Source organism: Etheostoma cragini, chromosome 18 (genome assembly GCF_013103735.1).
Source record: "Etheostoma cragini isolate CJK2018 chromosome 18, CSU_Ecrag_1.0, whole genome shotgun sequence".
Lineage (NCBI taxonomy): Eukaryota > Metazoa > Chordata > Actinopteri > Perciformes > Percidae > Etheostoma > Etheostoma cragini.
Window position 1 is genome coordinate 20,754,278 of NC_048424.1, and position 23,510 is coordinate 20,777,787.

General features: G+C 39.7%; 1 protein-coding gene across 1 annotated transcript in view; it reads left to right on the top strand.

Moving 5' to 3' along the window:
* Positions 1 to 23,510, top strand: part of atad2b (ATPase family AAA domain containing 2B) — a 64,088-nt gene that overhangs the window by 29,882 nt on the left and 10,696 nt on the right. The window contains exons 25-26 of the mRNA XM_034900864.1: positions 14,212 to 14,952; positions 16,062 to 16,186. Coding sequence (XP_034756755.1) covers positions 14,212 to 14,952; positions 16,062 to 16,186 — 866 coding nt within the window. The remainder of the gene's footprint in view (positions 1 to 14,211; positions 14,953 to 16,061; positions 16,187 to 23,510) is intronic.

A 23,510-nucleotide genomic window follows, 5' to 3' on the forward strand; every position in this document is an offset into this window, starting at 1 on the left:
ATCTTGTTCTGCAGATGATGAATTTATTTAGCTTCCTAAGGGATAAAATGGGAACACACTTGGTCAACAGCAGAATACAAAGCGTCTTGCCTGAAACTGAAATGGCGATGTTATTAGTAGTTATTAGAACTGGACATGAATTTCCCCAAGCTACCTCTTGGCTACTAGGTGAAAAACAATCTCGAGTCGCACACTCTGACACCCAGTGGCGCTCACGGATAAAATCCATGCAAAGCATGCAAAGCCCTGAGCGAATAAGCACTGAGCTTAAGCTGCCATTTTGTGGGCACAGATGCCTCTTGGATCATTGTAGCACCAAGCGTGAAATGAATGTAAAATCATCCACTATGCCTCTTGCTGCCATTTGTTTTAGGGTGCAGATGAGCTGACATGAGTTAAAGTGTCCCTGAAGATTCATTCTGTGTCTGTGGGTCTTTTCGCTCACAGCACATCACGGTCTATAGCTGCTGCGTGATGAGTGTACACAATTGACAAGGAAGGGTGGTAATCCTCACAATATGTAATTGTCGTTGTTTTTTTTGTGGAATGCAAAAAACTATGGTGTGTGTGTGTATATTATATCAATCGATTTACAATTTTGAATTGCATGAGTGTCCTAGTTAACTCATGATTATCCGCACATTTTTTTGATCTGTTAGAAATGAAATTCAAAAGGGATATTTTTCAAGTTTTTAATGCTGGTATATGGTGGTGCTACATAAGACTGACTACTCCGTTCTCAATTCACATGCAGTACATGCAAACAACTTTAGTCTTGTAGAGAGAACAGTCTGGAAGGGCTTTGAATCTCCAGTTGCCATTAAAAAAAACAACAACGTTTTTACGTTTTCATTTTTTGTCAAGGAGCTTTGTTTCTGCTAGCCCTACACTCCCGTTCTTGGATCTGTTATAAGACCAACCCGCTCCCGTTCCTCCGTCTCGTCTCCCAGACTGGCCCTAGAACATGCGTGCAGTAATTGCACATTAAAAAATTTGTGTTGTTAAAGGAATTTGCGTTAACTCGTTATTAATGCCTTAATTCCAGCAGCCCTAAAATATATACAGTGTATATAATGGTAAACAGCTTACAATTTTGCTTGAGACCAATGAGCCTGGAGAGTTGCACTAGAATGATTGAGTGTTTCTGCTCATTGCCTTTCTGCATGAACAATAACTGCAAGCTGTGCTGCTTGAGGATTTTAGAAAGGTGATGGCAGAGGAGAAAGAAGAGAGAGAGTGAGTGAGGAATGCTTTGTAAAACTTAGCAGCCGTCATACAGTTTCTAAATGCCAACATTACTGTTGATTGACGGGTAAATCAAATGACCTCAAATGATACATTCATTGTTGTTGGGAGATTGTGTTTGGCTTTCTATGAATGTCTGTCCATCACAAATTTCATTCAGAGGCTTCCATGGGTGGTAAACAGGTTTGGATTTTCACAAATGATTGGCCATGCCAATGGAAGTGGATCTGGGGCTGTTCTCTCCATGATAACATAGTCTCTCTTTTTTCTTCTCCGTTTCTCTTAAACATTAAAGAGCAGCCCAACATCTCAGCATTAGGGCCTCCTGAGCTTCTACTCTCATTGTTTTTACCATAGTGCTGTCAATTTCAATAAACCTCAGAAGCGAGTAAACGCCAAGCAGCTTAATAGGGCGTATTCCCTTACTCTGCTTAGTTCTGATAAGTTGTAATTGACTGGAACAATTGCACAAACATGATGCGTTAGTGCTTGATTAGTTGAAATGACTTATGGATTTGTTTGTGAGATCCAAATTGTCTTTTGGACTCCTCATCAAATCCAGCTTGAGGGAAAGTGAACTGATATCTGTTTCTTATTACGATCCACGTATTTAAAACGTGGGCACCTTGTGTATTACCGTTGGTTGCAGTGGTGTTTTTTTGAAAATCTTGTTACTGGTTGTCTGATTTAAAATATATTTCACTGCTAAAGGAGGCAACCTTAAGCACCAATCTCGTTTTTGTCTGTGGGAATTTTGTGTATTGATGGTTTAGAAATCCCCACTGACAAGTTTTTGTTCTTTGGTTTTGATTGTCATTGGTTCCGATTCATCCTCTTTCCAAGAATAATGGATAAACTAATGTCTATAGGTTCTGTGGTGGCGAATAACTTTCTTAAACACAAACTCAACCAACCATGCCCCAGACTCTGGGGACTCTGGGTAATAGATGGCCACATTAAGGGGCATGAGTCACATTAGACCACCATAAGAATAGGGATGTGCGCGCTGACTCGTTTTTTTAATTACATCAAATTACTCTTAGAATTGCACTTATCCAGCCTAATCACCACATCTCTATTAAATCCAGAGATGAGATGCATATTCAAAAGTGCTCTTTCTCGGCTAACCGCTCATTATGACTTGTCATGAAAGTCCAGGGCAGTTATGTAACTCATTAGCTCATTGGTGTGAAGTCAGACCTGTGAATGGTTCATTGTTGTATATCAGACTCTTATCTTAATCTGTGGCATGTTTGTTAATAGTCCATGTTCATTCAATTTCAGAAAAAGCTTTTAATTGTTTCATGAGGCAGTTCTGCTCTTTGTTTTTGTGCCGTCATCCTGCCATTCTGGGGTCTGTCAGTGACAAGTGGCTGTAAATTCTCTCTCAGACCTTTCCAGTGACTTTCAGTTAAGCTTTACTCTCAAAACAATGTAAATCATTCCACCATTTAGGTTTGATAAACTGCATTTATTTATATATATTCGCAGTGGCACCTTACAAATGCTGTGTAATCCAATGATACCACAAGCTGCATCATCAAATTAACATACAGTTAAATTCAATTGCCATCACTTTGGTGATCTTAAAAACTAAGATTTATTGCACAGCTTTTCTATTAGATTGTATCACATTATAAGCTTTCCGGCCACTAGAGACCATCACTGTTGCCCAGTAAATGTAGAGTATTACGTATGGCTCAAACTACTAAAGGTTATTGTTTACATTTTTCTTTTTAGTTGATTCACTTTGGAATTCCTTATTAAATTTAGTGTTTGTATGTTATCACATTTGTGGTAAATTGGTTTGAAGTTATGAAAAAGTTTTGAAATGTAATTGTAAAATACAGTACGTGTCTGAAGACTGGATATATTACTTCCCTTGCCTCAGAAAATCTCCCAAAGGCACAGTCACCAACTTAAAAGGAAAGAGATTGTTCATCCATACAATAGGAATCTGAGTACAGATAAACCCTTATCTTTACATTTTAATTATACCAATACATGTTAATCAAAATCATCTTAATATATGCTATATTTTGTATAGGCTGTATCGGTGACATTACAAACTGCTACAAGCTGTTGAACAATGTCATACCTTTTATCCATACGTTGTCCAATCTTATTGTCTTTTAATGTTTAATGGTTGAAAAAAAACTATGAATTTTATTTAGCTACAGCCATACATTATCCTTCCTCATCAGATAGTTTTTATTGCAGAACAAAATCAAACCAGGAACAAGAAAGGAACCTTCACAGCTGCCGGTGAGGTATAAATGCATAGGAAGCACCAGCAGCGCAAAAGGCAGTTAGAATTCAGCAACTCTGTTTGACACCATCCACTTGGTAATTATAATGCAAAGACCAGCTGCCTAAACTAAACGAACTAACTTTATTTCAGCTAGACAGCTGATATAATGCATAAGAAAAATTTTCAATTGAGAATAAATGTTAATATAGGTTTTTTGTATTTGGGTGTCTGGCTCTGTTTTGAGCACTGCCAGCAAAATTGTTGAATCAGCCAAAGCAAGAGATGGAAGCAATCAATAATAGCCCCTTAACATCTCAAAGTGCAACACCTACTACACAACGGGACCGTTTGAGCTAGGATTAGCCTTTTGTCTAGACACTGTCTGGGTAAATTGCCATTAGAGAGCCCACCATACAACCAAACCTATATTCAACTTTTTTTCCTAAGGAGAATCAAACCATGTCAGCTGTTACACTTATACTCAAAACCATTGTGTGTGAAATAGGGAGAAGCTAATATTGAGCTTTTTTAAAAATCTTTTTAAAGATTATTTTTTGGGGCTTTTACCTTTTTCAATGTATGAACAATGAATAGACAGGGAAGGGGGAGAGAGAGAATGACAAGCAGCAAAGGGCCGCAGGTCCGATTCGAACCAGGGCCGCTGCGGGACTCAACCAACATGGGTCGAACGCTTTTACTGGGTGAGCTAGATAATAAGTTAATTCAGGATCCAAGGCAGGCCCTCCTTTTCAGTCCTTGTCTGTGAGTGCTGCAGTGATGTGCAATCCCTGTTCATAATAGCAGAAGCCCATTGTCGCAACTCATGAATTTGACTTTTAAAAACATGTAGTAGTAGCAAAGGTCCTGTCAAAGTTAGATTAGTGATTAAAGACTCTTCAGCAGGCTGATCACACCTTGATTGTGTAAGGATTTGGAAGCAGATGTTTGTTTAAGCATTACCACCGAGGAGCAGATGAACATTTTGGCACCGAATGTTGAAATTTGGGGCATGGAAGATGTGGAACAAAACGGTTCGGTTTGAGAAAATACTGTCCTTACTAGTAATTTAAAACATTGTGACCTCATTCATGGGACTGTAGAGATTTTGATTTAATTTGCCACCATATAAAAAGTAAATGAATCTTAAAACTGATCCATTAAGATTAGGTGTCTATGTAGAGCAAAAAATCCCTGTGTAAAAAAGTCCTATTATGGTTTTGACGACCTGACTTCCTTAACGGACTCACGGGGTATCTAATTCAAATCTAATCAGTTTGGCAAGCGTAAGCGTTCTGACAAAGTACTCGTTCACAGATCATGATCAGACGGTCAGTGGAGTGTGTTATGTTTCATCCAGGAGTAGTCAAACTCGTATGATCCCATTTAGGACCTCCTGTTGTTTATATTTACACAGGTTGATAATAAGTTGTTCTTAGTTGGTTGTAGGAAGGATAGGGGATGCAGTGTAGTTTTGGTGAAGATATATTTATCCATCTTGTGGACTAACACTGATCTGAAGTTCCTATAGTGAAAGTATGCAGTTTTTAACATCAGTGGCTACATTACATTTATTTAGCTTGACACTTTTTATTCCAAAGCGACACTACACTAGCCATGATAAGTAATGCCAATAGCCATGTGGGTACAAGCCCAAAAAAGTGCAAGAATCATCAAATAAGCTTTACGGCTTCCAGTGCTACATTTAGAGGCAATAACAATGGAAATTTATTTTAAGGGCAGTCTGAACAGATGGTTTTTCAGTCTGCGGCGGAAGATGGGTGGAGTGTCTGCTATCTTCGACGCTCTACTTCTGGGATTGCTCTGTTGCTGCCGGAAAATCCGCCGGATTTCACTCATTTAGGCCGGGTATCAGTTGCCTTGGGCTTCCTTTTGTGTTGCATTTTAAACTCGATGAGGAATATGGTTAACCTTTTCTCAGATCTCTGCAGGGTAAATCCAGACAGCTAGCTAGACTGTCTGTCTAATCTGAGTTTTCCGTTGCACGACTAAACTTTTAAATGTAAACCTGTTCCACTAAAACAAGTTCCTTTCAAGCCTATTTTGCAGCAGCACCATGTCTTTCCTCTGGTGCTTAGCACCGCCCAAGATGATTGTGATTGGTTTAAAGCGATGCCAATAAACCAGAGCATGTTTTCCTCCCATTCCCGAATTATGTGGAGCAGCCAGATTCTCCTCCAGCGCGCTTTGGAGCAGGGTCTGGCGAGATTGCCAACAGGGGGCTCATTCCACCATTGTGGAGCCAGGACGGACAAACAGTTGTGATTTTGTTGAGCCGTAGCTGGGCCTCCTTTATAGTGAGGGGGTAGCAATTAGCAATAGACAATTAGCAATAGTAGAGCCTAATGGACGGGCTGGGTTATACCGTTTGATCATGTCCTGGATGTGAGATGGAGCCAATCACAGCATGGTAGGCAAGTACCAGTGGCTAGCTGTTAGACATTGCTATTCTCCTTGGTGGGTGCTTTCTACGTGTATGCTGTCCTCCACGCGGGGTGTGACAACTCAAACATCAGTCAAATGAGCCAACCAGTGCACATCTCTTTACCTCATCACTCCTGCCTCTAACCCTTCCCGCAAATGCATGTTTTTGCTGTGGGCAACAGACCTTTCCCCCAGAAGGCTTTCAAACCCTGCTTTGTATGTATGTGTGTGCGTAGGCTGACATCTTCAACAGTACTTGGAGCTGCTGGTGCATTAGGGCATATCTGTCTATTGAGAAGAGGGCACCACAGGCACCATCATCCCACTGGCCATTTTCTGAGTAGCAGAGAGGAAAAGGACAGAATAAGATAGATGCTATGACTAAATTATATCTTTAACTCCTCCACTTTGTGACCTTGTTTCCTCGTCTTTGTAATGATATTGATATACAGTCAGCCCATAGTGACCTCAGAGTAGTCTGACAACTCAGAGCTGTGTGAAATGGCTCCAGTTAAAAACAAGATTTCTGTACCTGTATACATGTTGTTAAGCAGAGTGGCAGAAATATGTAATCTGCAAATTGTTGATTTCATCTATCTATTAAAGGTCATTGGTCTTTGTTAAGGCTTTTAACTCAGGTTTCCATTGTGAAACTTTAATGCGGACACTGGTCTTACGTAAAACTTGCATAAAGAGATTTAAAGTGCATGTGGGAACACATTATTTAATAGAATTATGACTTAATGGAATCACTCTTGTATGGTTTGAGTGGACATTTTCTCCTTTTGATTTTAATATCCATGTCTGTTGTCCATCAAAACCTTTAGTTAGCCAGATTCTACAACTTGTGGACTCATTCAGTCTGTAACTGGTCCCACACAAAAACATGGTCATACACTGGATATTGTTTTATCATTAGGTTTTAAATATTGAGCTGGATGTTGCTAGTCTATCTGACCTTAAACCTGTGATTTTTAATGCATCACTTTCTAATCCATTAGCTAAATCTTGCATGCAAGATCGCTACATCCGAGCAGTGAATATGCCCACTGCTAGGCAATTTTGTGATACTTTCATAGCTTTAGCTTGCACTAAATCATGCTATTGCACTCCGTGCTGCTACATTTGAAATCACAGAAATTGTTTTTTTTCTCAACAAGGTTGAGTAAGTAGATCATGACTCTTCTAAATCAATCCTATGCCCTGCTTCTCTGATTTGTTTTGTGCCTGTGACCCCGTCAGCACTGGTGGATATTTTATCACACATGAAACCTACCTATTCATCTTCACATATTGTCCCCTCATCTTTTGAAAGAGGTAATTGATACTATCGGTCCCAGCCTCTTGTATATAATAAAAGCTCTCTTATGAATGGCACAGTTCCATCTACCTTTCAACATGCTGTGGTTCAGCCTGTAATTAAAAGAAACAAAAAACAACCTTAACCCTCCTCATTGTAAAAGCATTAGTCCTATTTCTACTTTCTTTTACTGTAGAAGATTTTGGAGAAACATTAGTTCTGCATTTGATACTGTTGATCATCATCTTGGATGAAAACAAAGGGACATCGGGCCCTGAGACTCTGGGACAAACTTCCCATTCATATTAGGTCCTCCTCTACTGCTGCTGCTGATATTTAAGTCTCGTCTTAAAATACGTTTTTATTTGGTGTATGATTTAGTTTAGGGAAATTGATATGGAATTGTGTTTGTATGATCATTATTTTTATTGTCTTCCTTTGTGAACATAACTTAACTTTGTACAGCACTCTGTTCAGCCTAGTTTGGTTTTAAATGTGCTCTATAAAAGAAATTACTTGTAAGTACTACTTTGGGGTCTCATCTTTAAAAGGCAAGAATTCAAGATAATTAGTTTAACCAGGATATTGCATAGCTTGCATAGTTTTTTCATTCTTTCTTTTTTTTAACCCCTAATAATTTCCTACATGGTAAATGCCTGATGTCTTTTAAGGGTAGATAACTTGTTATTGAGCTTTTGAGGGGCTGGTAGGCAGATTATTGTTACCTTTTGGACAGAGCTAAGCTAGCGATTTACTCCGCTTATTTATGCTAAGCTACGCTAAACATTTAATAGCTCTAGCTTCGTTTTTAGCGTACAGATTTTAAACAGGTGGTGTTGCTCTTCTCATTTGAGTCAAGAAAAGGAACACATGTAATTCTCCAAATGTCAAACTATTTTACCTTGAAAGCAGCTGGGTGGTGTGGCTGTCTGGGCCTTTATGTGAATGAAAGGGAGCGAAATGGAGGGAAATGGGAAGGGAGCAAAACAGCAATTGAGGCAAGTGACTGATCTCTTTCATTTCAGGAAGCAAGGATGGGATCATTTATTGATCTAGGCATTTCATTAAGTGTCAGTGTGAAGTGTCACATTAGGTGACAAACAGCTGTCTTCCTTCCATGACCTAGAGACCCTAAGGCCCCTGTGTTACCATGGCAGCCTTTCTGTCTCTCTGTCTCCTCCAGTGTTTCCCATGCTGTTTGCTTTTCACCCACTATGTCTTACTCTATAATTAAAACTTCCAAAACAAATGTGGTACGTGCTATTGCTCAGTTGCATTTGGGTTGCATTGATTCTTACCAAACAGACCTTCCCCCCTTAGCTGAAAAGAAGTTATTTGAAATTCAGCTAAGCTTGATGCTGTACGGATAAATAAAATTTTTTATTATCGCCACCCATGCTTACAATTGTATATGTAAAATATCTTTGTGGGCTAGCTCAATGAAGCAAAGGCATCACATAAAAAAACATTAAATATGTTAACTTTACCATTTAAAAGTGTACTTCTCTCGACCTTTTTATTTTGAGCGTTTCCCCGAGTGGTTATTAGGTTATTTTTTTTCTGTACATATTTCTAAAGACAAAATTTTAATTATTCATTTAGTTGAAGTGATTAGGAACCATTGAATTGGTATTTGTTCAGCAGTCACGGCAGGGGATATACAGCTTTTTGTGCGGTGTTAATTACAGCTCAGTGGAATTATTCAGATAGAAGAAAAAATGGCTGAAATCCCCAGGGAGGGATAGAGCTGGAGAAATATAGTTTTCAAGAATAAGCTGGTATTGCTTATGCTAAGAACAGCAACACCAAAGCAGAATCGGAATTTAGATTATTTACATGTATTACAGTTTCATTCTGCCTTGTTCACAAAAGAGCTGCACAACATATTTTTATATTTCCATCATGGTATCAACCGCTGTAAAAGGCTGTGACATGTTGCAAGAGACACTGCTTTTTTGTGATAGTTGAAAGGAAATATCAGCAGAAAACAGCACTTTAAAATGTAATGTCGTTCTTTTTTAAGTGGTGCCTTTTATATTCAGTGTTGGAAATGATTTCCATTCATTTGTTTTTTATTTCCACAACACTTTGTTGTATTTTTTTGAAAAATACTGAAAGCAGCGGAAACACAGAACTGAGTACGTTTTTAATGTTTTTATATTTATATCATTATTGCATATTTTCCTAATATTGTGCAGACCTATTGTTCACAAACCTTTTATTTCTGCCTTCATTTCTTTAATAGACAAGTGTGTGTGTGAAAAAGATGCAAACCCTTTTTGGAAGTCTGACTGATGCTGGTAAGCTTTGGCAGATTAATGTCAAGTGATGAAATTTGTATATCAACGCTTTTGATGTCCTAACTAAATCACTATTGCAACCATTGCTACTAACTTTGGTCAGGTGTGGGATAAAACAATATTTTGTCAACGGTGTACATTTTGATTCTACTTATTAGTCTGTCAGTAACTCGTTTTCGTTTGGCAAGAAAAGATTTAAAGACTGTTCTGTTTCAACTATACAATCTGCTTTGACATGCCAAAAGACAATAACTTCAGTTCTTTATAACTACTGCACTTTTTTTTTTAACAAAGAAAGCTTCCTAGTTTGAGGAAAATCTTAAAGGAGAGTGAGTTTGTTTCTTTCAAGATTGCGACTCCCAACTTTAAGCTCCTCCCCAGTAGCAGGTGATTAGAGCTGCAGATCAATACTTCATTAATTGTACAAGATTGAGGCCCAACTCAAGTCGATACCAATGAACCCGAATGGCAAAAAAAAAAAAAAGTTGTATGCCGGGCTGTGTCTGTGTGACCATGAACACAGTGGGTCTGCATGTAAGTAACTGCACATGCACGCTTTCTTTGTATGTGTGCATGAGCACGCACAAAGCCTATCACTTACAGTGTGCACAAATCCTATCAGTTACAGTATGTGGAAATCCTATCGGTACAGTGACTTCGGAGGGCAGCAGATCAGCAATTTGACCATAAGTGTTTAATTAGTTTGTGACCAGGGCCTCCTCAGCGTTTTATTTACTGTGCTTGATGGGGCGGTAATTGCTTCTTAGTAGCCTGCAGTACACCTGCATAGATGTTGTTTCGCCTCTCATTTATTTAGGTTTTTCTTTCATTTTTTTTTGTTGCACCACACTAATCTATTCATTTCTATTATTCAATGAGACATAGAATTATAGAATCTCCAGTAATTTAACTGCCAAACAGCAATGAAACAATCAAATATTAAACATTAGTGTCAATAATAGTTTTAAACCCCTATTTGCCAACCAACTTTTACCTTAATTCCATTCCAATGCATGCAGACATTGCCATAATAACTTCCTCATATCTCACAAAAATGTTTCTCACTCCAATGTCAGTCATCTTGTAAGCCTACCTATACTTCAGCTTCTAGTCTAAGCTGAGATAAAGAGCCCTCATCATGTGACTAATGTGAATCTCAAATCAATTGCACGCTGCTGCTGCTATGCACACAAATCCCAAATGGGTATTACACGTGAACACACACAAAGCCTAATTGTGTATTCACATTTTTCTCTTGTGTTCCTTTGGTCCACGTTCCTCACATCATCATTCACATCAAGAGTGATAATCCAAATGTTAAACATTTATCAGGATCATTTTAGACATACACTGTGCAGTAAATGTTTAGGCTTTATGCTTTTTGTTTATATACAATGTGTCCATGTTTAGGTTCTAAAGTCCAATGTACACAACTGCAGCATTGCCACCTCGGCCAAATGCCCATTTTAAGATGTGGGCTGCCACTGAGGAAATGGAGGTCTGAGATCAGATTTCCAACAACACCGTGTGTTCGCCAATAGAATTGGGGCGGGTCCCAATGAGATGATTACATTTCAGTTAAGTGTAGTGTGTGTCTGTATGGTTTGGTGGACATATGGGAAGGTTGATGCCTTCCATTTTGATTATAACTTTTACTGCATGCTCTGGGCCTGTAGGAGTTTTCGGTTTGGTACCCAGTTGCCTGGCTACCATTAAAGACTTTAGGACGTTACAGGTCCTGTCCAAGAAACGGTCCGTCAATTAACTGTAAAATAGCGTTTTTTTGTTTTTGTACGGATTAAACAAATTAGATGTTATCTTTTCAGGTGCTTGCATGTGGATTTTGTTATCCTTCCAAGAGTTGGATGAGATTGATGGGGGGGGGGGCATCAATGATCTCATCTCACTCTTGGCATTAGAGCAAAGTTAATTTCTCAATAATGCTGGCCCGTAAAAGGTTAGTCAGTCCACATTTTACATAATTTAGACAAAGTGAACTAATTAAGAATTCAAACAGTAACAGAATTAAGTTAATTTGGGGTATATACAGTAAGTATGAATAAGTACTGTTGATAGAGCGAGCCCACATCATACCAATTTATCTGAGATGAACACACTTGCCTTTATGCACGGTGTGTCTGGGGAACATATAAAGTATCAAACAGCCTACGCTATAATGCTATGGGCATGGGGTGCTTCAACATTTTCTTGGTGAGCCAGCACAATAGAATACGAGAAACATTGTAGAAAACAGCATAGAAAAGTATTTGGATTATATTGACAAGGCTTTGTGGCTTTTATTGATTCAACGGTGCCATCTAAACGGTGGATCTCTCTGACCAAGGAAAAACTTAACATGCGCATACTTAACATAAGTTAACATAATGCAACTTAACATAAGGGGTCAGCAGAAAATTAGCAGCCATGCTTCCTATTTTTTTTATTTTCAGAATAACCATGCTGACATTTGCCTTTACTTGGCTGTTTTTTATTTAAAAAAAACAACCCACTATATTAAAAAACAAATGTAAAACTTGCAGCAGTAGAGCATTATTCTTTTTACTGAATTTGAAAAGAGCCAAGCTGTGACTAATCGCTGGAGATGGCAAAGAGACAGTTCTAAATGATTTATTAATTCTGATGGTTGAATTAAAAAACGGTTTGTCAGAACTTAACATTCTGATTAGATGACAAACGCGCACACACACACACACACACACACACACACACACACACACACACACACACACACACACACACACACACACTAAACCAGCATTCAGAAAAATCCAAGATGCCTTTTTTACATATTTATGTTAGATCTATGTGGGAAGCCGGTAGTCCTTTTCTGTGATGCACTGTTATTTTCATAGCGCTGTCTATTAGTCCCAGAGCGTGATGATGTATGTAGCCTAAGCAATGCTTGAACACTCAGCATCTTGTCAAAAAAGAGCATAGTGGAAAAAACTTCCAGGCAACCATTCAGCACATACAATAAGTACTCTTTTGAAATGTCCTCGTAAGTGGACTTGATAAGATATAGTACCCAAACATAGCCACTTCATAAGCTGTGTTACAATATTTGTACAGCATTAGTTGTCATACTACCAAGTGTGTACTCCAGTCCCCTCTGGGTTGTCTGGTGTGCGCTTTTATGGCTGAAAGGAAATGTGTGACTCGTCATTAAGAGGGTCCCTAGTGAACACCATTGCCCAAAAAAAAGAGGGGCGTCCGGGAACCCATCAGCAAGCACTGGTTGACTAATTATCCCCTTTTTTGTAGTGTTTTTGAAAGGAGACAAGATTATAACTTTCAGTTGGTGTGTGTTTTTTTCCCTTGCTGTTCCCTTCCTCAGAACAAGTAGTTAACATAAGGTTTCATTTTCTACCGTCCTCTGATGTACGCACAGTGTGCATAATCACATCTCTAGAGTGGAAAGATGATCCATGGTTAAAAGCTCTGAGGGGAGAGGAGATTTGACAGACAACAAGCCGGCATATCATGATTTCTTGTCAGTGATTGCCTGTTCACATCTTTGTGGGGAATGTATTGCAGATTAAACATTGGCGAGACCTTCTGCAGTAGTATAAAAAACACTTTGCTCAAAGCATATGCGCATATGTAGTTATACTATACAGTGTGATCTCTGTTAATTAATATAATGCAGTCCTGTCTATTAAGTCCTTTGAGAACCATGCTGACACGTTGTTGATTCTGCACAATATTCCACTTTTGCAGATTTAGAAAGCTGTCTGATGTGACTCAATGGCTGATTTCAAACTGTAAAGGCTTTTTGGTGCCAAGACCCCAAAGGATTGTTTGGGGTTAGGGTGTGGTCACTGGCAGGTCATGGTAATGCCACTCATTGTGGGTTTCAAACGCTTACGTTCCTAGGAAACTGACTTGATCGGGTCCCTATGTGTTTGCTCTTTCTCACTCTCGTTCTGTGTCTGCTCTTCTCTCTGACTTTGTTGCCGTGGTCTGTATCTCAGTCTGCTTGGGAAAAGTAGTAAATAAAGGCAAATGCTTCACTGCAGTTTCACTGCATTAAGCATTCTTGCTTGCTGTGACACTCTTACTGCACTCTGAGAGCAGGCTTCTGTTTTCAGCTTCCTCTTAAAACTGAAAGCACCATCTGTTGTCATTAGTGTCCAACATCCAGGATGTAGCAGGGCTGCTGTCTCTGCCTTACTGTCTCTTGCAATCATTGTCACCTATTTCCTCTTGGAGGAGGACCAAATGTCCAGATTTAAATACAGTCAAATTGCAAGCTACGCTTTGATACCACACAAGAAAATGCATCTGGGTTTTTCTACTCTGCAAAGAACAAAAAACTTTCTAATGACATGTTAAACAATGCAATGTCTTGTCTCATCCTCGTATGCTTATCTTTAGAGACCTAGAACAGCATCTTGAAACAGAGAAATGTTTGGACAGATATACATGTCCAATCGTCTACTCAAATTGTTTGTTTTTTGTTTTGCCATGAATTGGATCTACATTTTGTCCCTTTCCTTTTTCTTTTTTTTTTAAAGAGTGTTACATCTTGTTGATGGGAAACACCTGCTTGAAAAACAGTATTTTTGTAGTTTTGTTTCATTTACAAATGTGTTGTGTTGTGCTTGATTAAATGAATTAAGCTAGTCTCTTTCTCTCCCTTTTTTTTGTCATAGATCACATAAAGCGAAAGATGCGCCGGCGACCATCTTGGGGGCGGGGCATCATCCGTAAGAAGAAGATCTACAGGAAGGAAATGGAAGAGGAGGAGGACGAGGAGGAGGCAGAGGTGGAAGCTGCAAGGCCCAGTGACTCATGCGTGACACAGGATGAAGAATCATCATCTTGTGAAACCATGGGTCTCCAGCCCAATGGCCACCTTCCCCACGTCCCCTCCACAGAGGAGGAGAGCTCTAACGAGCCCCCTGTTGCAGCTCCAGCTGAACCTCCAGATGCCAGTAAAGCCCAAAAAGAGCCGACACCTAAGGATGAGGAGCCCACAGCCAAAGAGGCAGAGCCTGAGAACACAGAGAAATGCAATGCACTGTTTTGGCTTGATGGCAGTACTCAGCCCATGGCTGACGGGGACGGCCAGACCAGGCAGGCTGACTTCCAGCCTTTGATTGAAACGTCCGAGTCTTTAGATGCTGAGGTCCAGCCGAAGCACACAGATGGTCTCCTAGTATCACAAGCGGACTGTGTGAATGGAAATGCATCAATGGACAGCCTGGATTCGCAGAGCCTCAAAAGCATCAGTGAGGCTGAGAAAAGGACTCCCCAGAGTCTAGCTGAAAGCTCTAATGGACCAGAACAGGAAGAGCACACGGACAAAAATGAGAGCAATCAAACTCAGGAGCCCCCTCCCCAGGATGGCAGGGCAGCAACAGAAAATGTTGAGGAAGATCAAGATTTAGAAGGTACAAAGCTAGAGTTTTCTGTAATCCATCTTGAATAGCACAATTAGAATGTACAACTTTTTTTCCTCCCTCTATCTAAGTTTGGTTCACAGGTAAACTTTCAGAGCCCATCTGACACTTTGACAAATATTTGGACAAGCGTTTAACCAGCTAGATGTTTTTTTAGTTTTGGTTTTTTTAATAGTTGATGCTCTGACTGAGTTTGAACTAAGCTAAATGTTTGATTGAGAAGAGAGAGTGCAAGTTCTCAGCTACTTTTTGGGTCTTATTATTTCACTTGCTAAGTTGATCTTCACAGCATATATGCAATTAAGCAAGCTAACAAATCTGCAAATTTCTACACATCCAGTGAGTGCTTTGTCCACCACTTAATTATGACAATAAATTACTTCTTTGATTATCACCCAGCTTCTCTGATTTGCACTTCTTAGAGAAAACATGAGTAATGCAACATAAGTCATGCACAAGATAAAAATGCTATCCGCTGGCTAAAAATATCTATTTCATGCAGTAACTCCAGGGGCTTGGAATTATGTGTATCCTTGTAGACTTTGCAGACCTTTGTACCTTTGCCAAAAACAAATCTCCTTCGCCATGAGCCATTGTGCCTTTCTATGTTGTGTAGTATTTGAGTCAGAGATACGCCATTAAGTTGTGTTTGATTAGGTGCCTGTAGTTTTGCTGTGATGGGTAAGGATGGAGGCCAGCTGGAAAGCGGAACGGACAACTCTGGTACTCCGTCCGCACTGTCATTCCAAGCTGAGCCAGGCCTTTTGTTTCCATCAAAGCGTTTCTCGAGCACGGTTATAAATGGACAGGAAAGAGGCCAGATGTGAAATACTGTGCCCTCAGTAGCTGCAAGTAGCTTAAAATAGATTTTCTTCACGTACTGTAGTATGGCATTAGTCTTTCAGTCACGCTTGTTGGGATTTATATTCCTTGAAATCCAGTTTGTGCTATTCGGTGGTTCATGACCACCAAAGGCGTTTTCAAATTTAGCTCATCCGCTTATTCTGTGTTGTTTTTGATTGCTATCACTCTGTATTCATTCTTTATAACCCTACATTTTTAACCCTGCTAACATCAATAATCCATTTGTCTGTTCATAGGGGGTTCCACAGCCAAGACATGCAAGGTGAGCCTGTCAGAGCAGCTGAAGGGATCTGCTGAATGTACAGAGGAAGAGCCGCAACCTCCCCATCCTCTCTTGGTGGTTGACCACCAGCGGCTTTCGGTAAATAGTTTTTTATAAATCAGTTATTGTGCCTGTTGGAGGTGTACCTGTACGGGAAATTCTCGGTCTAAAGCTATTGTGGTTTGGGGGTCATGGTTTGTAATGTTTTCAGTCCAGTGAGGCAACTAAAGTAAGCATAGGCGTAAAAAATAAAGTTAATCAAGGCTGAATTGCATTTAGCTGCTTCAGTGTCAGGGGAATAGTTTATGCCGGTTCACTGTCACACAGTTTGGCTTACAGGGACACTTAAATAGAATGGAGCCATCATTAAATTTATTTGTAACATCTGTGTCTTTCATACTAGGACAAGTGATTGTTAGAAATAAATTGTAAAGTACAGTGAGCTCTCAAAGTTATTTAAGTCATCCATAAAAAAATAATATTGTTGCATTCAAGAAAAGCAGCATTTCAAAGTGGAACCCCTTTTTCTAATATGTCACTGCCTCGCATCAATTTAGTGTGTGTGTGTGTATATATAGTATATATTAAGAGTGTATTTGAATATTAAATTACTTATTTATTTGTTCATTCAAAATGAACCCCTTTGTCTCATGGCACGACTGTGTGATGGCAATTTATGCGGTATACAAATTCCTTCTCAAATGGTGTTTGTTTTAGACATAGAGATTTTCGACATGATTGTTGTTCATCTGTTCACTGTGTTGTCAGTGTTTTTAAGTTACGGCATGTGTTGACATGGTCAGCATTTTTAATTTTAAAATGCACCAGAAATCTGCATCAAAACTTGACGACACTGGCCGCAGGGGACCGCATTCAGTGTTTGGTTAGAAAAATCATCCTAGCCCCTTTTTAAAGTTAAAATATCTATCGAACCTCTTACAACTCACCAAGATTTCAGCCCTTTTGAAAACCCAGGCGCGTGTCCCATCACCATCTTGCTTGATTCTACACGCTGATCATTCTAATTCAGACCATGAACGATGTAACAGCTGTGGTGATTTGTCATTGTGCACTGGCTGGGGAATGTAGATTTAACAGGTACTGTGATCTTTATCAAAGCAGGAAGATGTTCTCATTCTTAAGAGGAAACATGGTCACACAAAATGTCCACGGTCATTCATTAGGATCCTTATCCCTTTATATTTCAGTTAGATATTGGTGTGGATGTGTAAGACTTAACGAACATCGCGGGAAATTCTAAAAATATTTAAATTGAATAATTAAGCAAAACGAATTAAATAGCTGTAGACAATCTTGAAGACCCAGAAGTTAGTGTAGCCAAATATTATTACATATTTACTTTTGATTTTTTTGTATGTGAAGTACTAAGGCTATACAGAGATGGTAAAATAAGAAGATGCTGAAATATAGACTTATTGGTTTCAACAGAGCCAGCTGTGGCAAACTGTCACATTTGCAACTGACTAATTAGACTGTGATTATGGAAAAGTGGAGCTATAATCTAAAAATGTTACCAATATGCTTTTGATTTTTTTGTGTTATTTAAGTTCATACTGGTGCTTGTTTGAATGTTGTTTGCAGCATGGGTGAAAAGTGTTTTGAGTGTTTTCTCCTCCCTTCTGTAAAAGGAACGTCTGTTATTCATTTCTATATTCTAGGTTGCTCACTTATTGCTTCTTATGGACTATTGAATCACTTCTCTTGTACAGACATTAATATGCAAAGCAGCCGAATGAACAAGCCCTTATGTCCTTTGCTTAGAATGATGCTAAAAATGGCACACACGATCATACTCAGCTTGAGCCGGCTCCATTTGAAAGCTAACCGTTAGTGTTATCTTTAGTGAGGCAGCTGAGGTAGCACGACCCGTTGTGCCTTGCTCCTGCTGACATAACCGGTCATATGCGCTGTATGAAGCCCATCGTAGAAACCTTCTGCATTTGGCGTTAATTCATCCCTTTGTACTCTGTGCTTTCTGTAGCTACCAAACATGGAAAATGTTAAATGTTTGAACAGGGCCTAAAAGGCAGCACTACATTGAGTTTTTTTGGTATGGAATGGGACTTGATGTGTGGATGATGGGGAAACTCAATCATGGGTGACCCACCTTTAGCTTCCTTTAGATCCACAGGTCTGTTCTGGAGCTCATGCTGTCACACTGCCCTTCTCAGATGGATAACTTCTGAGCCTTTTTCCCTCCTTTCCATTCACACTATGGTCATGCCACAGTCTCTCCCTTTTTCATCTTTCAAACATCCATGTTGGATGGAGGGAGCCAATTACAGTCCTCGACCATTTTCACATTTCTCAATCAACAGGTGCTGTTTCTGCGACATTTGAAGGAAACAAGGTCCCTGCCTCACTAGATCTGCCAACCAGTCCCAGTATGTGTTCAAGTAACGGAGAGCATATGAAGCTGCTCGGTCGCTTTCTGCAAAGTTACGCTAGGGTCCCAGCTAATACCCCGAGTGTAAATTGGAGCCCCGGCTCAGTGGGCTCCCCTGACAGCACTTCGTACTGGTCTGGTGGGGGTGCTTGGTTTTAGCTTGCTATGTGTAGTGTAATTGATGTAAAAGAAGTGTTCCTCTGACATGCACTCACTTCTTTCCTCTATGCTGACATCGGGCTATCAACCCATTATCTAGTGGCTTTTACCCATGTCCCATGGGGATGGTGGGGTGTCCGTGGTTTGTCTTGCCAAACCTGACTTCCATCTTTCAAACTGATTGACAGGCTTTTCAGTTGACCTGATCTTACTGCTTCAACTGGCTGCCCCTATGAACAGCCACACGCACGCTAATCTGGGGGTTTATTTGTTAGTAGGGGGAAGGAAGGGAGATATCTTAAAGAAACAGCTCGTGAAAAGAGGGCACTGTGAATAATTGCTTTTTCATCCCCGGCTTATGGAACAAATTGAATATCCGGTGCACAGGATGAGAGTCGCCATTTAAGCAGATATTTGCTGGCAGGGCTGGGACTGGCAGGCTGCCTGATGTGCATTAGGGTCCGCAGTGAGTGTTGTACTAGTCCTTCTCTCTTCCTTCAGTCATATTCATTGATGGCAGAGGGCTGATTATTTCTGACTTTTTACTTGATGGAATAGGCTATGAATTCTCTCTGGATTTAAACACCAATACAATTGTTATGAGTTTGTTCACAGACCCTACACTCGAAGCCTGTAGGACAGAGATTATTATTATTATTATTATTATTATTATTATTTTGGTGTTCGTGTCCCGTCCTTTCACAGACATGGCACAGTTATTTGCTCTGATTCACTTAGTAAAATCAAGTTCTGTTATTGCCAGTTTCACTGAAATGATTTCCTTAGAATGAATAAATAGTGAATAAAAAGGTCCCAAGGCTTGCCTCTCTAACTACTCCAAAATGTCTCTTACTATCAGCTGTTTTCTATCATCAATAGTCAGACACTTGTCCACAGATGGACTGGAAGAAGTGTTGCTGATGATTACCGATGAGAATTCGGTAACAAGAATTCCAATCTGGGTGAGCAATTTTTCCTCCATGTTACCAAGAACACACAGATTATCGTCTGCTCTGCGGTTTTCTTTTGCAGCTGCCTACAGAGAGCAAGTGTTCACTGGTCCTCGTTGCAGGCACAGTATGGAGTCTTTTGGCTTGATGTTTAGCTATTACAGCATGTCAGGTTTTCCTGTTTTAGAAAACCCTGTCAACAGAAATGGCCCTATTTTAGTTTGTCATCTTCGTTCATTTTTAGTTCTAATAACAGTTGGGAGGGGGGGACTCTGGCGACACAGCCATGCCACATGTCTGTTGAAAAGAGAACAACTTAATAGCAGTGCTGGACCAGTGTTTGATTGTCAATAAAAAATAGATAGCATTTGAAGTAGTTCTTTTATTTTCATTCATTCCCACTGATGGCCTAGACAATGTGGCTATTTGCATGTAATTGCGCTTTCAAAGCTGTGCCTCTTGGCCATGCGTGGAAGGCCAGCAGTTTCAGTAGCTCGCACAACATAGACATACCAGCCTCTTGCATTTTCTTCATATTCTGTAGTAGCCTTTCGTGTGGTTTACAATGCTCTCCTCATACCTGATGGCTCCCAAGTATCCATTGGCTAATATAAACTTGAGATTTAGATTGTGCGTACCATGATATACAGTGTAGAAAGTAAATGCTTGGCTTTGCTTTTGTCAAACCTGGTAAGTATAACATCCGACAGTATTGGTCTACCACTTGAAGCAAAATCACAGGATAGCATTTAAGTTGAAGGAAACTCTGTAGCAGCTGGAGGGAATATGTTACTATTAGGAGGCTATTACATTTCTCAGTTAATAGCCAAGGTGGGAATCTAAATCAGGGTAAAATGAAAGCAACAGAATGGTGGATGAAGTATAGGAAATATTTAACAAACATTACTCTCTGTCCAGTTAGTGTCTTACACTTGCGTTCTATCGCCAGTTAAACCACAAATTGATAATGAATATAAATGCCGGCTCACATTAACATGTAATGTTACAGCCCCATCACCCAACTGCTTAAAATGCCTTGATGACGGAAATGTACTGCGGTAAATAAGGGTTTATTTAGATTCCAGTTTTTCAAGGCTGTGCATGTTTGTATATTCTGAAGACATATTCTCATGATGCATAACAGACTAAATGTCTAAAATGCTTAGTGCTTGATCAACACCCTTCCCTCTCCAAAATATAAAACACACTGTTTGCACTACACATGGAAAGGACATTGCATCAAATAAGTTTCATTATGACCTAAACCTTGACCTAATGTAGCTATATTAGTTTTCTGACTTTGGTTTTGCCATTGGGGGCATGTATTTAGAAAACAACAAGTTGTTCTTTAGGGGTATGTGGAGGTGTATTTGGGGTTGTTTGTGTAAAGCCAGCCATGGGATTTTATTGAATAGAATCTTTATTCTTTAAAACCTTTTTGCCTCAAAACTTGTCACTGAAAAGTAGTCAAGGTAGCAGCTGCTTCATAATTTTCTTTTACATTTCACATCATTCCTACCTTGAACTTGAGTGGCAATCATAGGAAAGTAGTGCCAATAATTACTTTCTGATTGGACAGTGTGGCAAAATCAGACCGTGAGGAATTTCAGGTATACTCTTAAAGACAAAATCAAAATGCTGACACAGTTGCATTCTGCAGTGGCCGAACAGGATTTATGTGAAACATAGACCAGCGTGTATCAAGACCAAGACTTTGAGGAGTTGAGACTGAGTCAAGGCCAAGGCAGGGCGGGACATCAAGATCAAGACCAGACCAGTGCTAGACAGCTAGAGCTTCTCCTGTCTCCCGCATTGACCTTCTTGGGAGTACGTGTTAAGGCCCTGACACACCAACCCAATGGCAGACTGCCTCCCCGAGCCTGCCTCAAACAGACTTGAGTCACTGACCTTGCCAGAATGTCTAACGGCCGAGTTGGTGTGTCAGGGTCTTCAAGGGGAGCGGGTAGAGGGGGTTAACAGTAACCCATTTCTAAGTAGAAATGAGTCAAGTTACTGGTTGCATTTGCAGTTGAACATCCAATCACAGTAATGTTAACACATACAATTAGACAATGCAGAGGTGATTTAGGGATATCCCTGCAGCTGTGGTCTTGACTGGTCTTGAAATAAGAGTCCTCTTCATCCAAGACAAGACAAGACCGAGACCTTCAAAAAGTGGTCTTGAGGCCAGTCTTAAGACCAAGATTGATCGTGAGTACTACAACGCTGGCATTGCAGAAATGTGGCATTGAGATTTTGCACACATTCAACATATTGTGATACATATTGAAAAAAATAATTAGAATGATATCAATGTCCCATCGTTAAGTCAAGAGAGCTTGGGCTCTGCATCAGCTGATGGTACTCTATACAAGCCATTTGTAAAGAAAAAAGCCAATTGTTTCCTATGACAAAGATATGTACTGAGCGAGACATTTTACAGCTGAATATAAACCTCTAGCTCCTCTCCCTTGTCCATAGTCGATAAGAAACATTTAAAAAGTGTTGAGGAAAGCCACTCATTAAACCAGGATTGGCTACGTTATAGCCTTGTCCTGGTTTTAGTTTCTACCCAGGCCAAGAAACTGGCCCTGAATCTCTAAGCTCTACATCGATTTAACACAACTCTTTTATTGATCTTTGCCCTCAAGTGAGGATGAACCGTTTTTCTTTCTTATATATTTATAGTATATTTAGTTTTATGTATTTGGACTGACTGCGTCTCAGAGGTGCTGTTACTGTTAAATTAACTGTTTTGATAATGTGAATGTCTGAGTCACTAATTCAACCTGGTGACATGTAGGTTTGGTGGGACATAGATCTCGAAATACACTGAGATCCTAATTTACATACTGTACATCTAGATTAAAAAAAATCTATCATTTTTATTAGGCCGCATAATAAATTCATAAGCAAACAAGTAATACCATCCTTAAGCAATATCAGTGGATTAGGTTTATTAATATATTAAATCATGTAGTTTTAATAGAGATATTGCATAAAAGACCCACTGCATAATATAATGTACCTTTACCTCCTCTATAATGTAACCAGAGATCTATGGCCTGGAACATGCCAGTAATTTGATGTTCAAAGTAGTGGTCCAAACTCCAAAGTGATGAACATTATACTAATTATGTTTAACAAGCAACTTGACACCAGTGGAGAATCTTGTTTTTGCTAAATGCCAGTGGTTGAGATTGCCACATTTATCCAATTATTATGTGTTACGTAACACACAGAATCCATGGAGACCGATGTCGAAGTTTCTCTTCCTTGCCTTAACAAATCAAGGCACAGGTCCCAGATTGAAAAATCGTGTGTTAGAAGACTAGTCTATACTGTATAGTTTAAAAAATGTATGAGGCTAGACCCCGTGGTGGTTTTATCATCTCCCTGTGATCCTAACCTGGCCTGGAAGGTCGAGGAATATGAGAAATACGGGAACGCTTGTGCTGGGGGGTTGTTGGTATGGCTAGAATTGACATGTCATGTGGTTCCTGGGCCAGGGGTTAAATATTAAAGCTGCAACACAGTGTAATGAAGTGTGTTGTTGCCCGGTTTCTAGCCTGAATCCAGTCACATAAAAGCCTACTTGTTTGCGCCGCTTGTATTTTCTCACTTCTTCTAAGAACTTAGTGTGGTGTTGTCATTTTATTTTGGTAAATGCAATTTATATAGTGTGATCGTCCGGTTTGCTCTGCACAAATTATTAGACGTGAGCCAGTATGTATTAGTCGATTTGCTCCTAATACAACTCCATATACCATTTGTCTGCTTTGTTCCACTGTCATCCAATCCCCCATAGCTCCATCTGTGGTCTTAAGAAACATGGGCTGATGTGAGTAAAGAAAGGGATGTGGGTAAAGATGGATAGTGCAACGATGGAGCAGGGAGTTTAGGGGGG